At 38.1% G+C, this 22,639-nt stretch overlaps 1 protein-coding gene across 6 annotated transcripts in view; it reads left to right on the top strand.

Annotated features, from left to right (window-relative positions):
- PTPRZ1 (protein tyrosine phosphatase receptor type Z1) overlaps positions 1-22,639 on the top strand; it is a 188,144-nt gene that overhangs the window by 142,129 nt on the left and 23,376 nt on the right. For 3 of the 6 annotated variants that reach the window (XM_014573372.4, XM_014573369.4, XM_014573371.4), the window contains exons 13-16: positions 6,979-7,123; positions 15,912-16,003; positions 20,246-20,331; positions 22,542-22,562. In XM_014573372.4, coding sequence (XP_014428858.3) covers positions 6,979-7,123; positions 15,912-16,003; positions 20,246-20,331; positions 22,542-22,562 — 344 coding nt within the window. The remainder of the gene's footprint in view (positions 1-6,978; positions 7,124-15,911; positions 16,004-20,245; positions 20,332-22,541; positions 22,563-22,639) is intronic. The other 3 variants (XM_089779119.1, XM_089779120.1, XM_089779121.1) reach the window with 1 other exon arrangement.

Below are 22,639 nucleotides of genomic sequence, written 5' to 3'. Positions count from 1 at the left end.
AGATTCAGTGGGCTGCCTGAAGCAAAATGTTCTCCCAAGAAGGAGCAGAAGATGTAACCCAGAAAGATGAGATGGTCCTAATGATGCTAAGAAAATTTCTCTATAGAAATCAAGGGAAGGATGGTTTGCAGATAGGTCTCCTGCAAACTCATATATCCACAAATAGTTCTTCTCTTTGTTCAGGTTTCTGCTATTCACCCCACAGTAGCTTTGCAAAATTTGTAATCACAATTTGGATAGGAGGACAGAATCCTATGAACAGTGGTACCCTATGCATCAGCGGCTGACAGACCCTTTTGTCCAGGCTAAACTTTCCCTCTGGATCAGCCAGCTCATCATGTGGATGGCTATAATTTGACATTTACTCCCATTTTATCATGAACCAGAATATGGCTCCTAATAAAATCAGTGATCAAATAATAGTGTATTTTCATAAGCTTTTATTTCATAATAATATATTCAAACTATTGTGTAAAGAGCTAGCTACATATTTATATTGAAATGTATGTTATCTCACCTCAAATTATACTGTCCTTGAAGTCCTTTTGCTCACCTTCTTTTGATTGAGTGGGAGCAGATAGGAATGGGCCAAAATCTGCCACAGACTGAAAGCTATCTACAAGATATCTGAGCTACTTAAATATTGCATAAGTGCTGTCTTTTAACAGTGTGCTGAGAGAGCATCTGTCTGTTATAAAATATCACATGTACACTTCTGGGTCTGTGATAGTGGTTTCCAGTGTGAAATGTGAATTTGTATTTTAGCTGTGCAGCATGGTTGTATGCAATGACAAAGAGCAACCTTATATGGCTGAAAGAATGTATTCTTTTCACTCCCCTAATTTAACTCACTAAAGTATGGTACATTGTTCTGAAAAATATAAGATCATGTTCTACAGTGAGAGTACCTCCAGAGTTGAACAAGTGGACTTATTCAAAGGCCACATCCCAATCAGTCATGCACAGACATAGTTCCCATTAAAATCAAAAGGGCTACGTCTACACTGGCCCCATAAAACGGAAGAGGCATGCAAAGCAGGTAAGTTAGAATAGGGAAATCCGCGGGGGATTTAAATATCCCCCACGGATTTAAATAAACATGTCCGCCGCTTTTTTTCCGGCTTGGGGAAAAGCCGGAAAAAAGCGTCTAGACTGGCGCGATCCTCCGGAATAAAGCCCTTTTCCGGAGGATCTCTTATTCCTACTTTCAGGAATAGTAGGAATAAGAGATCCTCCGGAAAAGGGCTTTATTCCAAAGGATCGCGCCAGTCTAGATGCTTTTTTCCGGCTTTTCCCCAAGCCGGAAATAAAGCGGCGGACATGTTTATTTAAATCCGCGGGGGATATTTAAATCCCCCGCGGATTTCCTTATTCTGACTTACCTGCTTTGCATGCCTCTTCCGTTTTATTGGGCCAGTGTAGATGTAGCCAAGGAGATACCTGAATGGATCCCATATCTTATTCACCAGAAATTTGGGCCCTGATTTTTAAAAACAGCCTCCAATACTATGACTGCAATTCTGCACCTGCAACTAATTGTGAAATTTAACTTGCTCATTTACAGGAAATGGGTTATTTAGATGTTTAAATCCTATAAGTTAGGTAAAAAGATCTGCAGTCCAAAATCAGGAGCTAAGTTGAGGCTTTTCTATAAAAGAGATCCTTGAGCTTAAGAAACTGATAGTAACCTGCTAATGATTTTACCACTGACATATTTTAATCACTTTGCTAATTCTGGCAGCTTTTAGAGGATAATTCAATGTTTGGCCTTTGCAGATTCCATTTGGTATTCTGTAGGGCTGTCAACAAAATATAAATTACATTCTGCAAAAAAATGAGATTTCAAATGTTTTGTTGATCCCAAATTACAAATCTTATGCTAAATGAAATATCAGTTAAATTCCATTTTGTCTCAACTGAAATGATTAATTTGCTAGATATTTGTAAAATCCTTGTATTGTATTTTGTATTCTCTAAATGGGTGCTGTTTTAGAAGTGTTAAGGGATAGATTTTACTACTCTTGATTTTAGTGGGACTACTAGAGGAGTAAAGATTTAAAAATATGACTTTTGGATACATATACACTGCATGGCTATTTTGAGATACCGTAGGTATCCTGAAATAGCTACCCTGCGTCTACACAAGCCGCCCATTATTTTGAAATATTTTTCAAAATAACGGGTGTGCTAATTTGCCATCCCAGTAAACCTTGTTGTACGAGGGTTATAGGATGGCTCGAAATAGTGTGTTATTTTGAATTTGGTGCTGTATAGATACGTCAGATTTCAAAATAAGCTATTTCGAAATAGACTCGAGATAAGATATGCAATTTGCACAGTTCAAATTGCATATCTTATTTCAAGTTTAGGGTCCTGTGTTGACGCACCCTTATAGTCAAAGACTCAAGGAGCTCAATATTTATCTTAACAGACTTGGCTACTGTGTCTCAGTTCCCTCAAAGAGAACAAATACTGAATAATGCTCAGTTTAGGAGAGAAAAGTGTAAAAATTAAAAGGCCAAGGCACACAATGAGATGAAACTAGCTAGAGAAATAAAGAGTAATAAGAAAACACTGTGCAAATACATTAGAAGCAGGAGGAAGATCAAGAATAAGATAAGCCCATTACGCAATGAGGCAGAGAAAACAACAACCGGAAATGTGGAAAGGCAGAAGTGCTAAATGATTTTTTGCTTCAATTTTCACCAGAAAGGTTAGTAATGATTAGACAGGTAACATAGTGAATGTCAGTGAAAAAGAAGTAGGATCATAGGCTAAAATAGAGAAATAAGGTAAAAGTTACTTAGGCAGGTTAGAAGTCACTGGGGCTTTATGAAATACATCCTAGAATAGTCAAACAGCTGACAAAGGAAATATCCAAGCCATTAGCAATTATCTTCAAAAAGTCATGAAAGACAGATTCCAGAGGACTGAAAAAGGGCAAATATTGTGCCCATTTATTAAAAAAAAGGGAAATAAGGACAACCTAGGGAATTACAGATCCGCCATCTTAACTTCAGTATCTGCAAAAACAATAAATTTGCAAACACCTAAAAGATAATTAGGTGATAATCAACTGTCAGCATAAATTTATCAGGACAGATCATGTCAAGTCAGCCTAACACTTTTCTTTGGGTAACAAGACCTGTGAATAGGGAGAAAGTGGTAGCTGAGGTATATCTTGAATTTAGTAAGGTCTTCCATGAGATTCATATAAACAAACTAGAGAAAATTATTCCAAACTACATGGAATTATTGTAAGAAGGGTACATAATTAGTTTGAAAATCATTCCCAGTTGTTCCCAGTCAAGTGGAAAGAGCATATTGAGTGGGGTCCTGCAATTAGTTCTGGCTTTGGTTCTGTTCAATATCTTTATTCGTTAATTAGAGAATGGCATAGAAAGTACACTTATAAACTTTGCAGATGATACTAAGTTATGAGAGATTGCAGGTGCTTTGGAAGATATTAAAATTCAAAATGATCAAACTGGAGAAATGGTCTAAAATAATCAGCATGAAATTCAATACAGACAAATGCAAAGTATTCAACTTATAAAGGAACAATTAATTGTGCACATACAAAATGGGAAATGACTGACTAGAAAGGAGTACAGAGGACAGAGATTAGGGGTCACATATTGGGTCACAACCTAAATAGTACTGAACAGTGTAATACTGTTGCAAAAAAAGCAAATATTCTGGGATGTATTAGCATGGGTCTTGCAAGCAAGACACAAGAAGTAATTCTGCTGTTCTGCTCTGTACTGATTAGGCCTCATCTGGAGTATTATGTCATGATGTAGGCACCACATACAGAAAAGGCTCTGGTCTACACTAGGGAGTAATTTCAAAATAACCCCCCCTTATTTCGAACTAAAAAGTAGAACGTTCACACTACCAAACTCGTTATTTCAAAGTAACAGCCTCATTATTTTGAAATCTATACTCCAGCTTTCCCCGGGGAATAAGTTTATTTTGAAATAGTTATTTTGGGAGTTATTATTTCAAATGTAGTTCTTTTGAAATAATTTTCTAGTGTAAACATGCACAACATGTGGACAAATTGGAGAAAGTAGAAAGAGTACAACAAAAATCATGGAAGGTCTAGAAAGCATGACCTATTAGAGAAGATTGAGAAAAATTGATTTCTTTCGTTTGGAGAAGAGTAGACGGGGAGAGTCATGATAACAGTTTTCAAGTATATAAAGTTTCTTACAAGGAGGAGGGAGATAACATTTATTGAAGCTCTGAGGACAGTACAAGAAGCAATAGGCTGAAATTGCAGCAAGGGTGGTTTAGTATTGGAAATAAGGAAAAGCTTCCTGACAGGGTAGGTAAGTACTGAATTAAATAGCATAGGGAAGCTATGAACTCTTTAATCCCTGGAGATTTTTAAGAGCAGGTTAGACAAACTCCTGCCAGGGTTAGTCTAGACTCTAGGGCTACGTCTACACTGCAAGGTTTTTGTACAAAAATGGCCATTTTTGTGCAAAAACCTATTGAGCGTCCACACTTCAAATGCAGAGGGCTTTTGCCGCTCTAGGTAAACCTTCTTCTATGAACAGGGCTCGCCAAGCGGCGGCGAGCCCTGCTCGCCAGCTGTGCGGTTTCGCACCATTCTGCATTCTGCGCATGCGCAGATCGCTCTGCGCCAGTTCTTCCGGGTCGTAATCTACTCACCACAGGCGAGTAAATTATATTATTTTTCATGCCCTGTCTATGAGGCATAACTAACTCCCTTTTGCACTATAGCTATTGTGCAAAAAGGCAAGTGTGGGCACTCCAGTGGGGTTTCTTGCACAAGAAACTCCTATGGGAAAAAGCACGGGTGCTCTGATGACCATTTTGTGAATGGCCATCAGAGCTTTCTTGCATAAGAGCATCCATGCAGTGTGGACGCTCTCTTGCACAAAAGCACATCGTTTTGCGATGCGCTTTGAGGTGTGGACGTGTTTTTGCACAAGAACTCTTCCTCAAAAGACATCTTGCACAAAAATTTTACAGTGTAGATGTAGATTAGATAGATAATACTTAGTCCTCCCATGAGTGTAGGGAACTGGCCAAGATGACCTATCATGGTAACTTCTAGTCCTATGATTCTATAAAACAATCCAATGGCTGGAGATGAAGCTAGACAAATTCACACTGGAAAGAAGGTATGACTTTTTAATGATGAGAGAATTAAGCATTGTTGCAATTTACCAAGACTTGTGGTGGATTCTCTATGAGTGGCAATTTTTAAAGCAAGACTGGGGGGAGTTTCTAAAATTTAACCTCTAGGAATTATTTTTGGGGAAATTCTATGGTCTCTGTTATACAGGGAGTCAGACAAGATGAAATTTTGAAATATTTCAATTTTGAGTTTTTTATTTCATCTTATTTTTAAAATAAAAAATGCTTTAAAATGAAAAATCAGAAGTTTCTCCTCCAGTAATGTTGAAATATTTTTTCCTATGCTTAAAGAAAATTGTATCAAAATCAAGATTTTGCAAAAAGTTGCAGATTTGATGGCAGATTTGGGTGCGTCTAGACTACATGGCTCCATCGATCGCCGCTTCATTTAAATCAAAATGGTCGCTGCGCTGTGCCGGTCAGTTGTTTGTCAGCACAGCGTGGCAGTCTAGACAGGGATCTGACGACCCCAGAACCCTTCATCAGCCAATCCTGTAAACCTCATTTCACGAGGCATAAAGGAGCCTCTATTGATGGAGCCATGTAGTTTAGATGTACCCTTTGAGAGGAAAACTGTTACACCAACAACTTTCCAAATAGCTCTAATAGCAGCAGCATTTCAGAAAGGAGCATTTGCTCCTGCTGTTCTTCCTAGGACAAAAATCCCACTAGCCCTCCATCAAAGGGCAGATTTGTTCAAGTAGAACTTTAGAATTGCTCCCTTAGGCCCCAAACCTGCAAGTGACTCCACATAGACAGATTCCTGCTCCCATGTAGAGAGAGGGCCATTGACTTGGAGCCCTGCATAAGGCCTCCTTTCCCCCTCCCCTCCAAGCAGTGCTCTTAGAAATATTGGGGCCTTAATTCCAACACTGGTGAAGTACCTTTTCATTTGTAGTTATAATAAAATATAAAAAGCATAGACAATGACATGGGTGAACTACACTCACTAGAAAAACTGTCATTTGGGTCAAAACTCGCAACTCTAGCTACTGTGAAAAGTCTTATTGAGTTAAAATTTAAGGATTGACCTGAGAAAGAGTTGCAGGGCCAGGCCCTTTACTGTGTTCCTTTATTTTAATAAAATAATAAAAATATATTTTGAGATCCCAATGTACCCCTGGGCCTGAGCATTTCAGGCATCGGTAATATAAGGCTAATAGAAACATGTGAGATCTATAAAATATATCTATTTTATATAGAATCATTTTATTCTCTGTTAAAAGCCAAATAAGAAGTGAAATTTGGCTCAGCTGAATTCTTCAGTGGATGCAACATTTCTCCCATAAATCTAAAAGCCAAATTTACAGGACTGACAAAACATTAAACTAATGCAATTTCAGTTGCAATTTAGCCGTCATGTAGCTATTTGCTGTGCTATGAACATTGTTTATTAATAAAAATAACAATGGTTTTTATTACATGAGTAAAATAGAATATTAAAGCTATATTTATACACTTCAGTATTATATATTTAGATCCCTCAGATCATTGGATGTTCTGCTAACTGAAATTTAAGAGTGAAAATTTTTCTTCTTGAAATCATATTTTAACAAAATTCTGCATTTTTACAAAGAGCTTCTACACTGCTGGGATGCTGTGTTGCATAAACGCTAATGCTTTGCTGTCCTTTCTGTCTGCTTATTTTCTTTGAACTGGTTTGCAAATATGTATATTTTCTGCAGTATACAGTACAAATTAGAAAGGTAAGTGACATTATCTAGGGCTCTTATAAACACATTCAGTTATGTTGTACTTTTTTGTCAACATTTAAATATGGATTATTTCAATTTTCTCTGACTACAGAGGCAAGTAATAGTAGCCATGAGTCTCGTATTGGTCTAGCTGAGAGTCTGGAATCAGAGAAGAAGACAGTTATACCACTTGTGGTCGTATCAGCTCTGACTTTTATCTGTCTAGTGATTCTTGTGGGTATTCTCATATACTGGAGGTAAGTTATGCATTTTTGTAGTTTTAAAAAGTTCATATTTTGTCAATTAGAAAAACGTAATTGACATTATGGAACAAATTTTCAGGATCCTGACTCTCTAATAGCTACTATTATTAATTATTTGTATTGCAGTAATACCTATTTTTGGAAAGCTGTTAAAAAGGTCCACTATCATATCAAGAGATTTTTTTAAAGCAAATAGTTGATGTGATTGTTTACCGTTAGGTATTAAATGATACAGGGAAAATAAAATTAAACATCACACATGTAACAGAAATGTAACTGTAGGGCCATTTACAAATTCACTATGTGATCCCACAGTTCTTCACGTCAGTGGAAGTCCTATGATGCATATTATAATGCAGAGAAGCTACGTGTATAGAAATATATTTCTGTATCAATCCAAATTTTATTTTTACATGGCTATTTTGTTGTGTTTTAAAATTACTTATGGAGCACCATCAGCATATAAGAGGATGTAAAAAGCAGAGGAAGTTACAGCCCCTAACTCAAGGGTCTTCCGGGCAAACACAGATTCTACATTAAGCCAAGAATACAATAGATGATCAGAGATGAAACCTTTTCTCTCTCATACACACATGCGTTCACACAGTTCCACCATCCCATATAAAGTGGGGGAGGAAGGGATCAGCAGATACTGCGTCTGCACTTTGTGCTCCTCTGGCCCAGTGGAGATTCCACAGGAAATATGGAGGGTTATGGCTAGGGCAATGACAACAGTCATAGCTAGGGGATTCCATAGTAGCCAGAGGCAGTGCTAGCCCTTTAGAGTTCCTAAGCAAGAATATTTTGGAATTCCTCTTACCGCTCACCCACATCCTAAGAATAGCAATTGCATTATTTTCTCTCACACACAAAAAAGCCAGCATAAGAAATCCCCCAGGAGAATTCAAACCTGGGACCTCAGGAGTTTAGTAAAGGAGCTGCATAAGCTTGAGCTATAAAGGCATCTAGTGTTCAGTTTAGGCTGTAGAACTCACTGATTCTGATCTCTAACTGTAAGTGGTCTGAGTGCCACCACATGGGACAGTAACCCATACCCACTAGGTGTGTGTGTTTCAATAACACATAGCATCCATGTGAAATGGGATGAATTGGCAGGAAGGGGTAATACTAAGTTCGTATTATAGTCTTAAGCAATTGTTAACTCTGCTTATGCCTAGCTCCACCATGTTATATCATGGCTCCATTGGTTACAAGATTTTCTGGGGACCAAAGTAAGCAAGGAGACAGAGGCTCCAGGAGAATAGCCCTATCCTCCCATGGATCCCCCAAGATCCATGGTGAACACTGGTGGTTCACTAGTGCCAATGGTGGACTCCACAGCTTATTCTCTGGGGCAGTTAAGGAGGAATTCCCTTGCAGAGGGAAAGCCTTACCCAAACCTGCTGTTATACTGTGGTTCTGAGCTATCTGGTCCCAGGTTATAATTTATATTGTAATAGTGCCAAAAGATGCCAGTCATAAATGGGATCCTGTCATGGTCTAAACAGTCTTTTGGAGGAACTTCTTCAATATTCCAGACCCCTAAGGAGTCTGAGTCTTCCTTAAGGTTAGACCATGTGGCCTCACTGCATTCTGCAACTGAAACTCTGGGGCTTCAGTACTCCTGCTTCACACCACGAGCTCTGCTTAGTGAGACCAATTGAAATAGGCTCCTCGTTTGAGATTTGCACACTGTTCTGGAACTAATACACCTCAGCAGTGATACTCAAGCAGTGTTTTCAAGCAGGCAGGATTTATCAGTTACCTGGAGATTAACTGCCCCTAGGTTGACAACCCCTAGGTTAACACAGAACAGAGGCCCCCAAAGTATAGGAGGAACCCCCAAAGGAAAGCATGGAGGAACCTTCAGGGGCACAGTGGGGCTCAGGACAGTCCCTCTCTGCTCACAGCTCAGCTCCGGCCCTAACCCAGTTGAATCCATGGCTCTTGGCATTGTCCCCAGCCTCTGTGTAGTTCTGCTCCTGGCCCCATGCCAGCTAGCCTTGGCTGCTGGTCATAGTTCCATTCCCAGCTTGGGGCCAAAGCTGGGGTCAAGGCTGGGAAAAGAGCTGCCCTGGCCACAAATTCGTCTGCTAGCCCACCTGCACCTCTCACCCTCTGCATTGGCACCTGGCTGCCCTGCTCCTGGCTCCAGAACTACCCCTAGCTCTGGTCCCAGAGCCATGTCTTCCTCCTGCCTCAGAGCTGTGGTCCCACTCCTAGCCCCAGTTCCAGGGAAGGGGTACAGACAGGAGTAAGGGGAACATGAAAAGCTTAGGGACCACTGGCATAGAGAAGTAAAGGTTAATGCCTAGTCCATTCTGATCAGCCTAGAGCAAATTCACCAATCTGTAGTGAACTCCATTTTCAGACTCTGTTTCTCTGATTTCTTTCCTTAATCAGCTTCCAGGTGAGAGAGCTCATGCTTCTTCCAGGTTTATTCCCCTTCTTTACAGCTCTTAGCCCTTTGTTCTTGACTGAGTGTTGTGCTTAGCTTTGCTGCTGATAGATTCAATCGGTGTGTCATTGGAGCTTGTGTTATCTTTCTAGGAACCTTGTTGATCTGGGTAAGTTTCCACCAAATTCTTAAAGACTCCATACATTGTGCTCAGACAGTGATGGCACACAAACCTACATTTCTTGCCTGCCCTGAAAGAAAACTTAATCCTTTCACTGCTGCCCCCAACTGGTTTGCAATGCAAAGTATAGAGGGAAATGGAGGTACACAAAGAAATTATGTTTTTAAAATATCTCATCTGCATAGTGAGTCTTGGAAAGGAATGAGTTAATGTCCAGAAGAATTGCACAACTCATTTCCTAGATTACTTCTAGTCAGTTGATTATGAATTCTACCACAGGGATTTATGGTTACTCTCTCATTTTATTGACAGACTTCTCTTAGATTTCACATTGTCCAACATGAATGTTCATATTTATGTTCCAAAAGACTTTATCTTTAAAGCTAAATGGTATTTGAAATCTTTCCTGTTTACAAAAGAAAACATCACCATACACTTTAAGACCCGGATTGCATGGTGTAGTTTTAGTAATCCTACACATGTTATGAGCTTGTTCTTGTCAAATGACATTGTGTTCATTTGGTATTCTTTCTCAGAGAATGCACAGTTTTGAACCCCAGGCTTTCAAAATATAACAAAGATCCCATTAGCAGTAATATCTTCTGGATGTTTAATTTAATCCTTTGTGTATTTCCAATGTATTACAAAGTAAAATATGGAGCTCTTTTTTTGTTAATCTTCAAGATTTTCTTGACATTATGCTAAAGCTAGTAACATATTTTCAACTCTCTTTAAAGGAATGAAATCTAAATATCATACAGAAGTTAGGACTTTGTGGCCTGATTTTCAAAAGTGCTGTGCACCCACTGCTCTTTTTAAAGTCAATGGAAAATTAGGACATTTACTTTCTATGGCAATTTTATATTCTTTGTACTTGCAAAATGTTTCATAGGAAAAACTAAATAATAGATACTGTATCCAACCTAACAAAGCAATTCACATGTTTAGGGTTAGCTGATTTTAAGCTGACAGTTGATACCAGATATGAGCCTTTTTAATTTTATTTGTTGTTAGCCAAATTCATGATAATTGCACACCAAATATTTAAAGTTGCAAAAATCTGATCTCTTTGTGCTTATTAACAGCAATGTTTACAAAAATGATGGTGGGATAGCCAGAGGTGCTCAGTGAAATGAAGAGATATCCATCAACCTCTGCTTAGTATAGCTCTTTGGTTCGAAGATGAGTCAAAAAGAATCATACCTAGCAAAGCTGCCAAATAGCTGTTTTTCAGATTCATGGAAAAATTGTAGAAATTATTTTGCCACCTCCTCAGATTGTTTGCAAAAATAAACAGCCATTGCACATAGCAGACAACTAAGCTTGCAGTTTAACTCTGCTCTTTGTAAAGAAGTATTGAACTTCTGCATGGAGAAATACACAACTCTTGACTATTTCATGAGGCAGAATTCCCCTTTTTTCATGAAGTAATACTCTCTTCACTTGCAGAAATGTTTAACTCTGATGTTTCCTGAATATTTTATCAGATTCCATATATGAAATTAAAATATATAATCTTGCCCATCTCTAGTTTGGTGGTTTAAGCACTCTAGTAATTTAGGGAAGGAGTTTCCAGGCAATATAATTATGGGTTTTTTTCCTCTTCAACAGCATAGGTTTACAGTGAAGTAGACAAAGAGATCCTTTTATTCTTTCACAGCCTTGTCCCCTTGGATACGTTGTTTTGTGCAGCCTCTCTGGGAGGATTTTCACCCAAAAATAGAATACATAAAACCAAAGAAAAAAGATTCAGTCCTCATAATAGAGCTTCACTGGAAATGCCTATATCCCGGTTCTGAAGATTTCATGTCTGAAGCTCTAGATCCAATTATCATTAGCAATGGCTTTTTACTTTGGTGAATGGACTTTGTACATTAGGATCACTGGGTGAAAAAAAACCCCCAAGTTCTGAAAAATGGAAATTTTCCTGTCCTGTACTAGCAGCAAATTATACCCCATCCATGCAAATTGAGCTGCTCTGCTCAGCCTGTTTGCCTGGCCCTGCCCTCAGGGGAATAGAGGGAATTCCAGACACACAGCACCAACTTAATTCTGCATGGCCAGACCCAAGGTCTACCTAGCCTGCACAGGAGTGAAAGAGTGAGTAGAAGGATTTTCATTCCCTTATAAACTGCTATATTGACAAATAGTCCAAGTGACAGTCTTGCCCTAAACTGTTCTTTTAAATTTATTCTCTCAGCTCTAATTTCTTTCATGGCAGTTTAATGTGCTGCTATTTGTCTTACTCTACTGCTGTAGCCTCTTTAATTATTGCAACATCTTTAATACTGTCTCAGGTTTTAAGTGAGTGTTCTAAGAAGTGCGATGTCTGAATTATGAATTCCACAATTTTAGTTTGGGCTTGAAATACTGTGGCAAAAAGGTGTAAATTAAATAATGAGGTTAACATTGATTGATGGGACTTTTGTCTGCAAGTTTAAAACAGTCATCACTTTTTTCATTGACGATGAGTGATAATTAGTGAGCGACATGGCTATCAACACTTAGCTTAGTCATGAAGGCTTTCACTGCTGATGAAGAGCAGATGGAATACTTAGTATGAATCTTGTTCTAGATTAAATAGTATACTTTGGATTTTTTTCTCCCAGATGTTTAAGGGTATAATTTACTTGAGGCAACAAGGGATAATTAACACACAGTATGTTATTAGAATGCTTTAAGTGCTTTTTAGATGTGAAAATCATTACACAAATCTTTTTCAATTTAATTTTTTTCTTGTGGAAATGTGACAAAACACTGTAATGTGACATATATTTAATGGAACAAGATTTTCTGGAATCATTGCATCAAGGAATGTTCATGATTTTCTTTTTGTTATTTTTATTTATTCATGTTTTTTAAAAAAGCACACACTGTTACAAAGGCACAATTCACTAAGTATCATGCCCAGATTTTTAAAAGCAGTTAGTGATTTTGGTGCCTTATTTTTTGGGTGCTGTACTTGAGACACCTCTAATGAGTCTGATTTGTAGCAGGTGTGATTGATTGAACACCACTTGGACCAATGGGCAGCTTACTTAACAGACCAACCCCTCTCACCATGATGAACAGATGGAGTTGCAGTCAATGAGGGCATTGGTGCCCTCAATATGATCAGGTCTACACTGGCAGAGAAGATTGATGCAAGATACTCAACTCAAGCTATGTGAATTGCGTAGCTGCAGTCATCATCTTGATTCTGATTCAGAATAGCCTTGATTAGTTGACTGTCTTGATTTAGCACCCCACATATTTACCCAGCCTCTGCAGAAAGATAAGAGATTGTGTTATCTGCTGTTGTGAGAGTGTTAACATTTGATTAAGATCTACTGCATGGCAGAATGGAAACTGAGATTTATTTTTCATGTTATAATTTTAAGTCATTGACCAAGTGTTTGGAGCTTGTGTATGAGTGTTTTGTTTTTTATTTTTATACATCAGAATAAAATAAGTACAGGATTACTGTGGATGGCCAAGTCTCCTGCAGATATTCCTTGAGGGAAAGTTCCTTCTTGGTGCCAAGTTTGATTTTCATGTGAATCTCCTTTCTCTAACCTCAACCTCCTTTAATACTTCAAGGCTGTGTCTAGACTGTATCCCTTTTTCGTAAAGGGATGCAAATTAGACATATTGCAATTTCAAATGAAGCAGGGATTTAAATCCCCCCTGCTTCATTAGCATAAAAATGGCTGCCGCTTTTTTCTGGCTCGGAGCTTTGCAGGAAAAAAGGGCCAGTCTAGACGTGGATCTTTTGGAAAATAAAACCTTTTCTGAAAGATCCCTTATCCCTCATCCCTCATTTTATCCCTAGGTTCCTATGTGGCCTAGGGAATAGGGTGCCCGCTTGGGGAGGACAGGGTCATGGGTTTGCTTCCTGCCTCCCCCGGGGTTGGATTGAGTCATTTTAAGAGGGATAAGGGATCTTTCAGAAAAGGCTTTATTTTCTGAAAGATCCATGTCTAGACAGGCGCTTTTTTCCAGCAAAGCTCCGAGCCGGAAAAAAGCGGCAGCCATTTTTATACTAATGAACTGGGGGGGATTTAAATCCCCGCTTCATTTGCAATTGCGATATGTCTAATTTGAATCCCTTTTATGAAAAAGGGATGCAGTCTAGACACAGCCCAAGATTTTGTTCATGTAACTATAGTTTTATTCCTTTACAATCCTGCTAGAGGGGACTCCACCAGGAGCTATAAGGACAGAAAATTCCAAGCATCAATTACAGTCCAAAGGATAAAAAAATAACTCCAGGAGTGTCCACAAATTTCCCCAATGTTTAGTTGAAACAGTTCTCACCCAAATCTCTGTGATCTAAATTTATGAGTTTTTTTCAAGAAAATGATAACATCTCCATAGCCTCTTCTTCTCTACTCTGAATAGTCTTATGTTCTTCAGCTTGTCATCATAAATAATGCCCTGCAATAGCTTTGTTCACCAGGGAGTCCTCAGCACTGCACTGAGGCTATTTTCAGAATGGAGCAGGGAGGCTCTTCCAGGAATAGGGAGCAGCATGAAGAGAAAAAAAACCCCAAAGAATAAAGTTCATAAGAGGAGGGCAAAGTATAGAGCAGTGGGAACAATGAGCACATCTTCATGTCAGAATAAATACATTCACAAAATTGGAGATGGAGTGGAATGAAAGCCAAGATGTTAACAGGGACCTCTGTATGGACAGCTGTGAAGATGAGATCAATGAGTTTGAAATTACTGGAATGGGACAGAAAAATTATGGAGGAATTTGAAAACTGAAATAAAATGTAGGATTACATAATCAGTGTGGCAGGAAAAGTAGATAACTAGCAAGTTGAATCTTTCCTGGCAAAGGTCTCAGAACCCAACGGAGAATCTGCTGACTTTAACCCAGTTTATTTGCAAACTTCCTCACATCAAATCCACCCATGTGAACCCAAAGTTTTCTCTTCTAAAAATATTTTAATAGGTTTCATAAAATTGGGTGGGAATAGGAGTGACTGAGTCCTGAAAAGTGGAGAGACCTTGTTTTAAAATACAAAAGCTGGATATAACTCTTTTTTTAATATAACATCACACAGATTAATTATAAAGTGTATTTTCTCTGTGCAGAATTATTAGTTTGGAAAAAGCTATTGTATGGAAGTTGAATTTAGAGTAACAATAATCACTCAAATGCATTTTTAGCCAGTGGCTTTCAGTGAATGAAAATTCATAAATATAAAATGAGATTAATATTTTCCCTGAAACAAGTATCTCTTTTTAAAGTTAACCACTTGTGAATAATGTTTCAAATAGATTAAATGGCCCACAGCAAAGAATGTTATTAGCAAGTGTAATTATCTGGTGAGTTTTTTAATTAAGGAGGGTGTGCAGTGCTTAAAGCAGCAGTTGGTTATTTACTCCTTTGAATAGCTTGTTTTATGCTCTTACCAGATGCTGCTCATATTATCTTCACAGCTGGGGTATGGAAATAGACTCAAGTTTCATTGTGGGCCATAGTTAAGGTTGGTTCCATTAGTATGCATCCTTAAACCCCTCTGCAACACGGCCAGCATCTGTTGGAATCATAAACTCCCCTGCTTTCAGCTATCTGCATCATGATGACTTCCTTGGTTAAGATGTGCTCAGTGAGATGGCTACATTAAGAAGAAACTTCCCCTCCCCAATTATAAGAGCACTGTGAGCTTCTGTCTAGTTTTCTACACAGCATATTGCCTTTTGCTTATTTCAATACCTGTGGTAGTAAAGGTGTCTCAGTGAAAGTGGTTTCAGACATAATTCCAGTTTAGGAATGGTACAGTACCTAGAATTCGAAAGAAGTCAAATCATGTGGATATGGCTGGGTGAATAGGGCAATGGAATTTCATTTTACTTGAAAGTGCTGTACAGCGTCTACAGTGGTTCTAAGTGCAGATTCACACTTTCTTGGCTTTCACTATGGCTGATGTCTGCTCTATCTTCTGCCTCTGGTACAGGTAAAAATAACATAAATTATTTTGAACTTCTGGGCTAATGTACAGCTATGTGGTGTCGTAAATTGTGGGCATAATGTCATTAGTGAAATATAGTGGGACTTACAGTGAACATTTATATTGTAACAGGTGTGTTTTGAGGTTCCTGAGAAAAAGTTCTCAGATATTTGATTTTTTTTATCATACTATCAATATTTCAAGAAAATGTCTCAGAAAACATATATATTTGCTGTATTTACAAATGATTTTTTTCTTTAGGAAATGCTTCCAGACTGCTCACTTTTACTTAGAAGATAACACATCACCTAGAGTGATTTCCACTCCTACTGCACCAGTCTTCCCAGTTTTAGGTAACTTGTTTTGGAATATTTTGTGAATTATTGGTTGTAATTGAAAAATATGGTGAATGTTAAAGTGTACTGTCATTAAACTGTGTGGTAAGTGGCTTTTGGGTCAATAACCATTCCTCATACACAGTCCCAAAGCTATAAACATGATTTGATTCACCACTCCAGAGTATAAGTATTTGAAATTTGCACCCCCATGTATTCATGGAGACAGCTATACTTCGAGGGAAGGTCTCCCCTTAAGGGTGTCAGACAATGCCAATAGGCTCACCTGAATATTCTGTGGGAATAAAGCACCTTTAAATTATAGCCAGGGCTCTATCAGACTCCCTCCCCTGTGACAGAGGCTGCTAGGGAGATGTACTGAACAAAACTTTCTGCTAACATCTGTGAACCATATTCTGTATGTCATTCTATAAGTAGTGCCACTGAAAACTGAATCATTATTTGAGGAGTAAGAAACTACTTAGAGTAAGTAAGGATAAAATCTGTCCCATATAGGTTACTAATAAATAGATTTTATTTATTAAATCTCAAGTATTTGATTGCTATTTATAACTGAAAAGTAGATATTTTTAAAGTGTTCCTTCTAAATCCAGCAATGTGAGAGGAGCATACCATTTTAAATGGCTAATCACAAAACTAATAGGTATAGCTCAGGAAATTCAAAGAATTCTCTAAAGTGATCTAAGAATGAATTTCATGCAGTAGTTCCCATTTTTGTTTGTTTCATTTATTTACTTTGGGTCATCCATTGACAACTTTTGTTAGTATAGTTAATTACATTGTTTAACAGTGGCATTGTGTTTGTTTTTACAATCTATACTTATCAATTCAGTATAAGAAGATACAGTGTTCCACTGTCGGGGAGGTGAAGTTGGGGATTGCATCCACAGTTGTTGTGTAGTTCATATGTATGTTTTGATATTGGGGATTTTATACTAAAAATAGTAATTAATGCTAATTTAAAACAAGTGAAAAGAACCTTTTAAAGTAACAAAAATATACAGAACTTTTTGTGGGAAGGTTAGAAATAATTAGGAATAATGCTCACCTACTTTGTTGTGATAGATTTTTTAACTGAGCAAGTTTTAGATTTTCCAATGCAAATGGGCTTTTTTTAAGCATTGCATTTTTAGATCTATTAACATATTTTGTAAGACTACTCAATACACTGTATGTGAGAGGCTCATAGCAGCATAATGTAGGTAAAAATGTTTGAGCCGGAAAAGCACTATGCAATTGCTAAGTATTATTTTTACTAGCTGAGCCCCAACTTATGACTGTGGTATAGTGGGCTGTGGGGCGGCAGAGATGGGAATGGGAGGATGTGGTAGGAAGTGAGGCAGGCGAGCTGGCAGCATGGGGGGCAGGCATGCGGGGCAGGCATGGGGGAGAGAGCAGGGCACAGGAAGACCTCGGGGGGGGGAGAGGAAGGGTTGGGTGGGGCGCAGTAGGCAAGGATTTACCGCCAGCGCCACCACTCGCAGCATATCCCGCTTCTCTTTGTCCCTGGGCTTGATGTGCCACTCGGAGAAGCGTGGCAGCCGCTGCTTGAAGGCTGCAAGGTGCTGTCCCCCTTCCATGCTCTGCTGTCCCCACCACCTCCACCTTCCAGACAGGTTACAGGAGTAGCACAGGACCCCAGTCTGTGAGCTGCCCACCCCAGCATGCACACGTCTGCATAGTGTCACCACCACCACTAGCTCTCCACTTCACCTGCCGTCCACTTGCTGGTGTGGCGCCGAGCCAATGGCAGCCCGAGGGGAGGGGCCCTGGCCATGCTTATCACTTCTCACTCATTTTGACACTTTCTAGGAACTTCCTAAGTCTTCTCAAATATTCTCTGTGACAGACGGTGTTACGGACACCTCTCCTTTTATAATAGTATACAGATTAGAACTGAATGCAAACACTCCATACATTTCTATTGCGTATTCTGTATTCCTTCTATGCATTCTCATTGGGATCCGCGGGAGTTCCACATGCCTGAGAGATACAGAATGTTCCCTAGAGATCTTTAACATGAATCAGGCAACTCTGGGTTTTCGGGATGGGACCTGGGGACTAGTCCAATCATTTGGACAGTGCCGATGATGCCTGTAAACTAACAAAAAGGCCTACTCCTGGAGTCAGAACTAGCCGGAGGACAACTCAGCCCTGCCCATAAAAAACAAATGTGAGCAACTGCCTTTCTCCTTTACTGTCTATGTTCCAGTTTTGCCCTGCCCTCTCCAGCCATTACACATCTCTAGCTAAAGCAGCCTGATGGAAAGGTGCCAAAGAGGCAGTAAATGTTGAGTTGTTTGTTTCCAAACTTGATTTGTTTTAAGATTAGGACTCAAGAGGTTGCCAAACTCCAGGAATACTGAAAATATTTTTATATAGATAGAATAAGAGGTCTGGTTGGCACGTGCTAGTTTTGTTGCCACTTTTAAAAATATTATTTTTCCCTCCTCAGGCCCCTGTGGTCATGGTCATAAATTGGCAATATTTTTGTCTGAGGTTTGGTCCTATGTTCATTGTAGTCAATGAGAGTTTTATTACTGAATTCAATTCATGCATTGTCAGACTGTATCTGAGGAAGATTTAACAATAGTTTGTGTGTGAGAATATTTGTGCTTGTTTCTATGTTCTGAGCTCATTGTAAAATTTACTTCATGCCAGAATCCTTCACCTACACTTGAAGGATGGTATTACACATTTGTGCTGTTTTTCTTAGGCTTGACTGCCTAATTCAATTTTAGTATTCGTGTCCATTCATGTAAGGAAAGAGCAGATGGATCTCAATACAAATCAACAAATTCTTGGTAACTGAAGCCTAAAAATATTAGGTGTCCTAAATGATGAACATCTGTTACTGTAAATAGCTGGTCTTTATGCAGTGTTATTGATGTTTCCTTACCATATAAAAGGTTATGAAATTGCATATTGTGAAATAGTCATATGTTTAATCTATAAAAAGCTTTCAATGGAAAAAAGTCTCTCCCTTTTAGAGCCAAAACAAGTTAAAATAATGTGTCCCTTTAACAATGAATTAACAGAACAGATGATTTTATTTACAAAGCATATTTCTTTGGAGACCTGCAGATTAAAAATCCTGAAGATTTGTTACATGATCCTTAATGAATATTCTGCACATAATTTTTTTTGTATTTACATAAAGAATGAAAGTGAGGTTCTCAAATGAAAACATCAGCCTGAAAATTCTGATTACAGCATGTTAAGTGCAAAATGAAAAGCCCATCAATATCAATTTGTCATATTTACAAATATTTTATTCGTGGTATCCAGAAAGTTTTCCTGATGTATCTAATTCTCATTAATGGTGATGACACTTTTCTCTGAGGAAAAAACAAACTTTGGTGAAGAATTGCACTATAAGTCCATGATCCTGAGACTTTACAGATGCTAAAAATTTCTCAGGATGACACACAAAATTAGTACCTATAATTACAACTACAGAAACTTATTATGGTACAAAACATTTAAAAAAAAAATTCTTGCATGAGTGATTTGTCTAGGGATGAAAGAGAGAATAAAAATTACCTTGACACTAGCATTGATACTCACACTTTAACACAGTCTCTGGCATAATAGTGGCTTAATTTCCTAGTCTGGGATCCATATGCCTGGCCCCACATGCCCAATATAACACCACTCAAAGCCAATCATTCTGACTCCAGAATCTAGTCATACCTTCTACTGTTCTCCGCCAGCATTACTAAAGAACTATATTCCTGCTGTATCATTTTAAACCAGCTCCAGCAACTCGCTGAAACTCTTACCTCTCTTTCACTTCAGTAAGAGTAGAGAGCTCTCTTCCATTTCTAGTCTCAGCATTTTGCAGGATAAGCCCCAGTGATCGTGGGTAAGCAGACATAAGGAAAAAAGGGAACTTTCAATGGTGGAGGAAGATATGGATGAGGAAGTTGTATGCCTTATTTCATAGTAGGCCTTAGCAAAACTTGTGTGTCTAGACTACATGGCTCCATCGATCAGCTGTTTGTTGGCATAGTGCAGCAGTCTAGACTGGGATCTGCCAACCCCAGAACCCTTCGTTGGCAGATCCTTTATGCCTCGTGAAATGGATTATGATTTTAAGAAGACGACAAATACCAAAAGCTATACACGCTGCATGTTTAATTTGGGGATTTTATATAATTTGCCTAAATATAAATCTTGTTATAGATCACTCTGGGTTATTATCCTTCACAAATGTCTTTTTCCTTTTCCCACCCTAAGATGATGTTGGAGCAATTCCAATAAAACATTTTCCAAAACATGTTGCAGACTTACATGCAAGTAATGGTTTTACCGAAGAGTTTGAGGTATGGCTTTATGTTTTTCTTTTAAAGAAAGGCTACAAATATTGTCAGATTGAAATTAATTTGAAAACAAAGAATATAATGTATGACGGGATCTTGATTCTGGAACCAATCCTGTAAATATTTATGGGAATGCATATCTTGAACCCACTGCACTACTAATTTGTGTAAAGCTAAGAATATACATAAGTGTTGACAAACTTTTAGAAAGGTACCTACTCAGACTTGTGATTAGCAAGTGAACTGATGCATAGTCTTGATATATGATAGTGAGAACTTTCAGATTAATCTCACAGCACATGTAATTCATTATGTGTTTCATTCACAACACTGAAAAACATCATCACATAATTCATTAATTATGCCCTATGTAACTAATGAATTTCAGTGCATGATAAAATACTTGCATGTATTTCATGAACAAGCTTTTGTTAAGTTACATTTCCCTTATCTAATTAAAAAATTTTAAAATCAAAATAGACAATTTCACGTGTATTGGCAAAGCTCTACTGTTAAAAATCTTGTGTGTATTCACAAACAAAAAAATGTGTGGAGGCACAGTTAAGGTTGTAAATAAATCATCTGTAATTATTATTATTATCTAAATAATATTAGAATGTTACAATTACATCAACAGTGTTTGAAAATGTGGACATTCGTTGTTAATCACCCTTTGCTTTGTTGTGTTTCCCCTACCCATTCACAATATATGGGGTGGGGGCGAAATTCCTATGCTCACCTGATCTACCCCATAAACATTTCTTGTATGTGCCACAAGACAACACTGAATGTATATGGCCTATAGGTAGGTTTAGCAGAATTCAAATTTTTGGCCAAGGATCTGGTTTGTATCTCACCACAAATAGGAAGACCACATACAAAAAAGACTCTTGACTATCCTCCATCTCTGTTTCCCACTGTCATCCAGAGACTATAATATAGACCACTAGCAGACTTACCCGATATTGCCTGGATCCTTCAGGGCAGGGCCTTGGGGATGTGTGTGGGGTTGGGGGGGGGGTGTTGCTGGAGGCCAGGGGCATGCTCTCTCACCCCCAGATCATCCCCCAGACCATCCAGAGCCTGTTCTCTCCCCTCCCCTATCCTTCTGAGACAAACCCTAAAAAGATGTTGTACAGAATATATGATTCAAAAACAGCATTTTTACTCATAGCATGGTTGTAGATAGGAGTGAGACCCTAATCTACCTATCTGTTCTCCTGTTTATAAAATTCCCCATAATATGTGCCCTGACTTTCTGCTCCTGGAGAACTTACAAGATATGCAAGACTCTAAACAAATGTTATTATCTTTGCTGTGTGGACAGAAATTAGCTTTTTCAGTTTTTAATTCCTATTACTATAAAACAAATTCTATTTAAAATCAAATTTACTAGGTCATTAGGCTGTAACCATGACTAGTAACCATGTCTCTTATTTTTAATTTTTAGAAAGCCTAAAAGGAAGATGTTTTGACCATAAAATGAGTCCCAACACATTACAGGAAACATGACAGTACTGTTTTTAAATGAATGGAATTTATTTCCTGTCTAAGAAGGTGTCCCTAATATAGAAGATTGACCCTCCTATTTAACTGAAGCATTGCTTAAAATAAAATTTGAATTAAATGCTGAGAATACTGTGGTGGATTTTTAAGGGCCTGCTCATGTTACCCTTATTCATCAAGGTAGTCCTTAGGCATGCGTTAGGCTCAGTGAGACTTTGTATGAGTGAAAGTTGTAGTTTAGAATCTGAAACTGTCAGTTTATAGTCACATGAAGATGTAAAGATGCACAATCCTGCTCCCATGGGAATCAATTGAGGTTTTCCAGTTCACTTCAATGACAGTAAGAAAAAGTCTGTACAAACTTGACTCAGCTCATGGACCAATAGCTAAAGGCCTCTGTCTTGTCAATGAGATGACGCATGCATAATTATTTGCAAATCCAGAGTCTAAGACTGAGACAAGTCACTGAGATACAAATATATTCCAGTCTTTGTTATGAAAGTTAATTCAAGTTCAGAATTTCTCATTTATTTTATTTGCATGCATTATGTCAAAATATTCAATGTTATTGCTATGTTATAAACACATATATTTCATGAACATAATTGTTTTCCATTGTAATTATAAATGTATAAACACTTCTATCCATTTGTTGTGTGCTGTGAAATTTGATTTCTTTACTTTTTTTGCATTCATTCCCTCATTAGACACTGAAAGAGTTTTACCAGGTAAGGATTATTTCACTGCATTTTTTTTAGCAAAAAACTAGTTGTAAGATATCATAGATAGTTTGGTATGCAGTTGT

The sequence above is a fragment of the Pelodiscus sinensis genome, chromosome 1, assembly GCF_052426305.1.
Source record: "Pelodiscus sinensis isolate ZL-2025 chromosome 1, ASM5242630v1, whole genome shotgun sequence".
Taxonomy (NCBI): domain Eukaryota; kingdom Metazoa; phylum Chordata; order Testudines; family Trionychidae; genus Pelodiscus; species Pelodiscus sinensis.
Note: the sequence above shows the minus strand (reverse complement) of the source record. Positions and strands in the feature narration are given on the sequence as shown.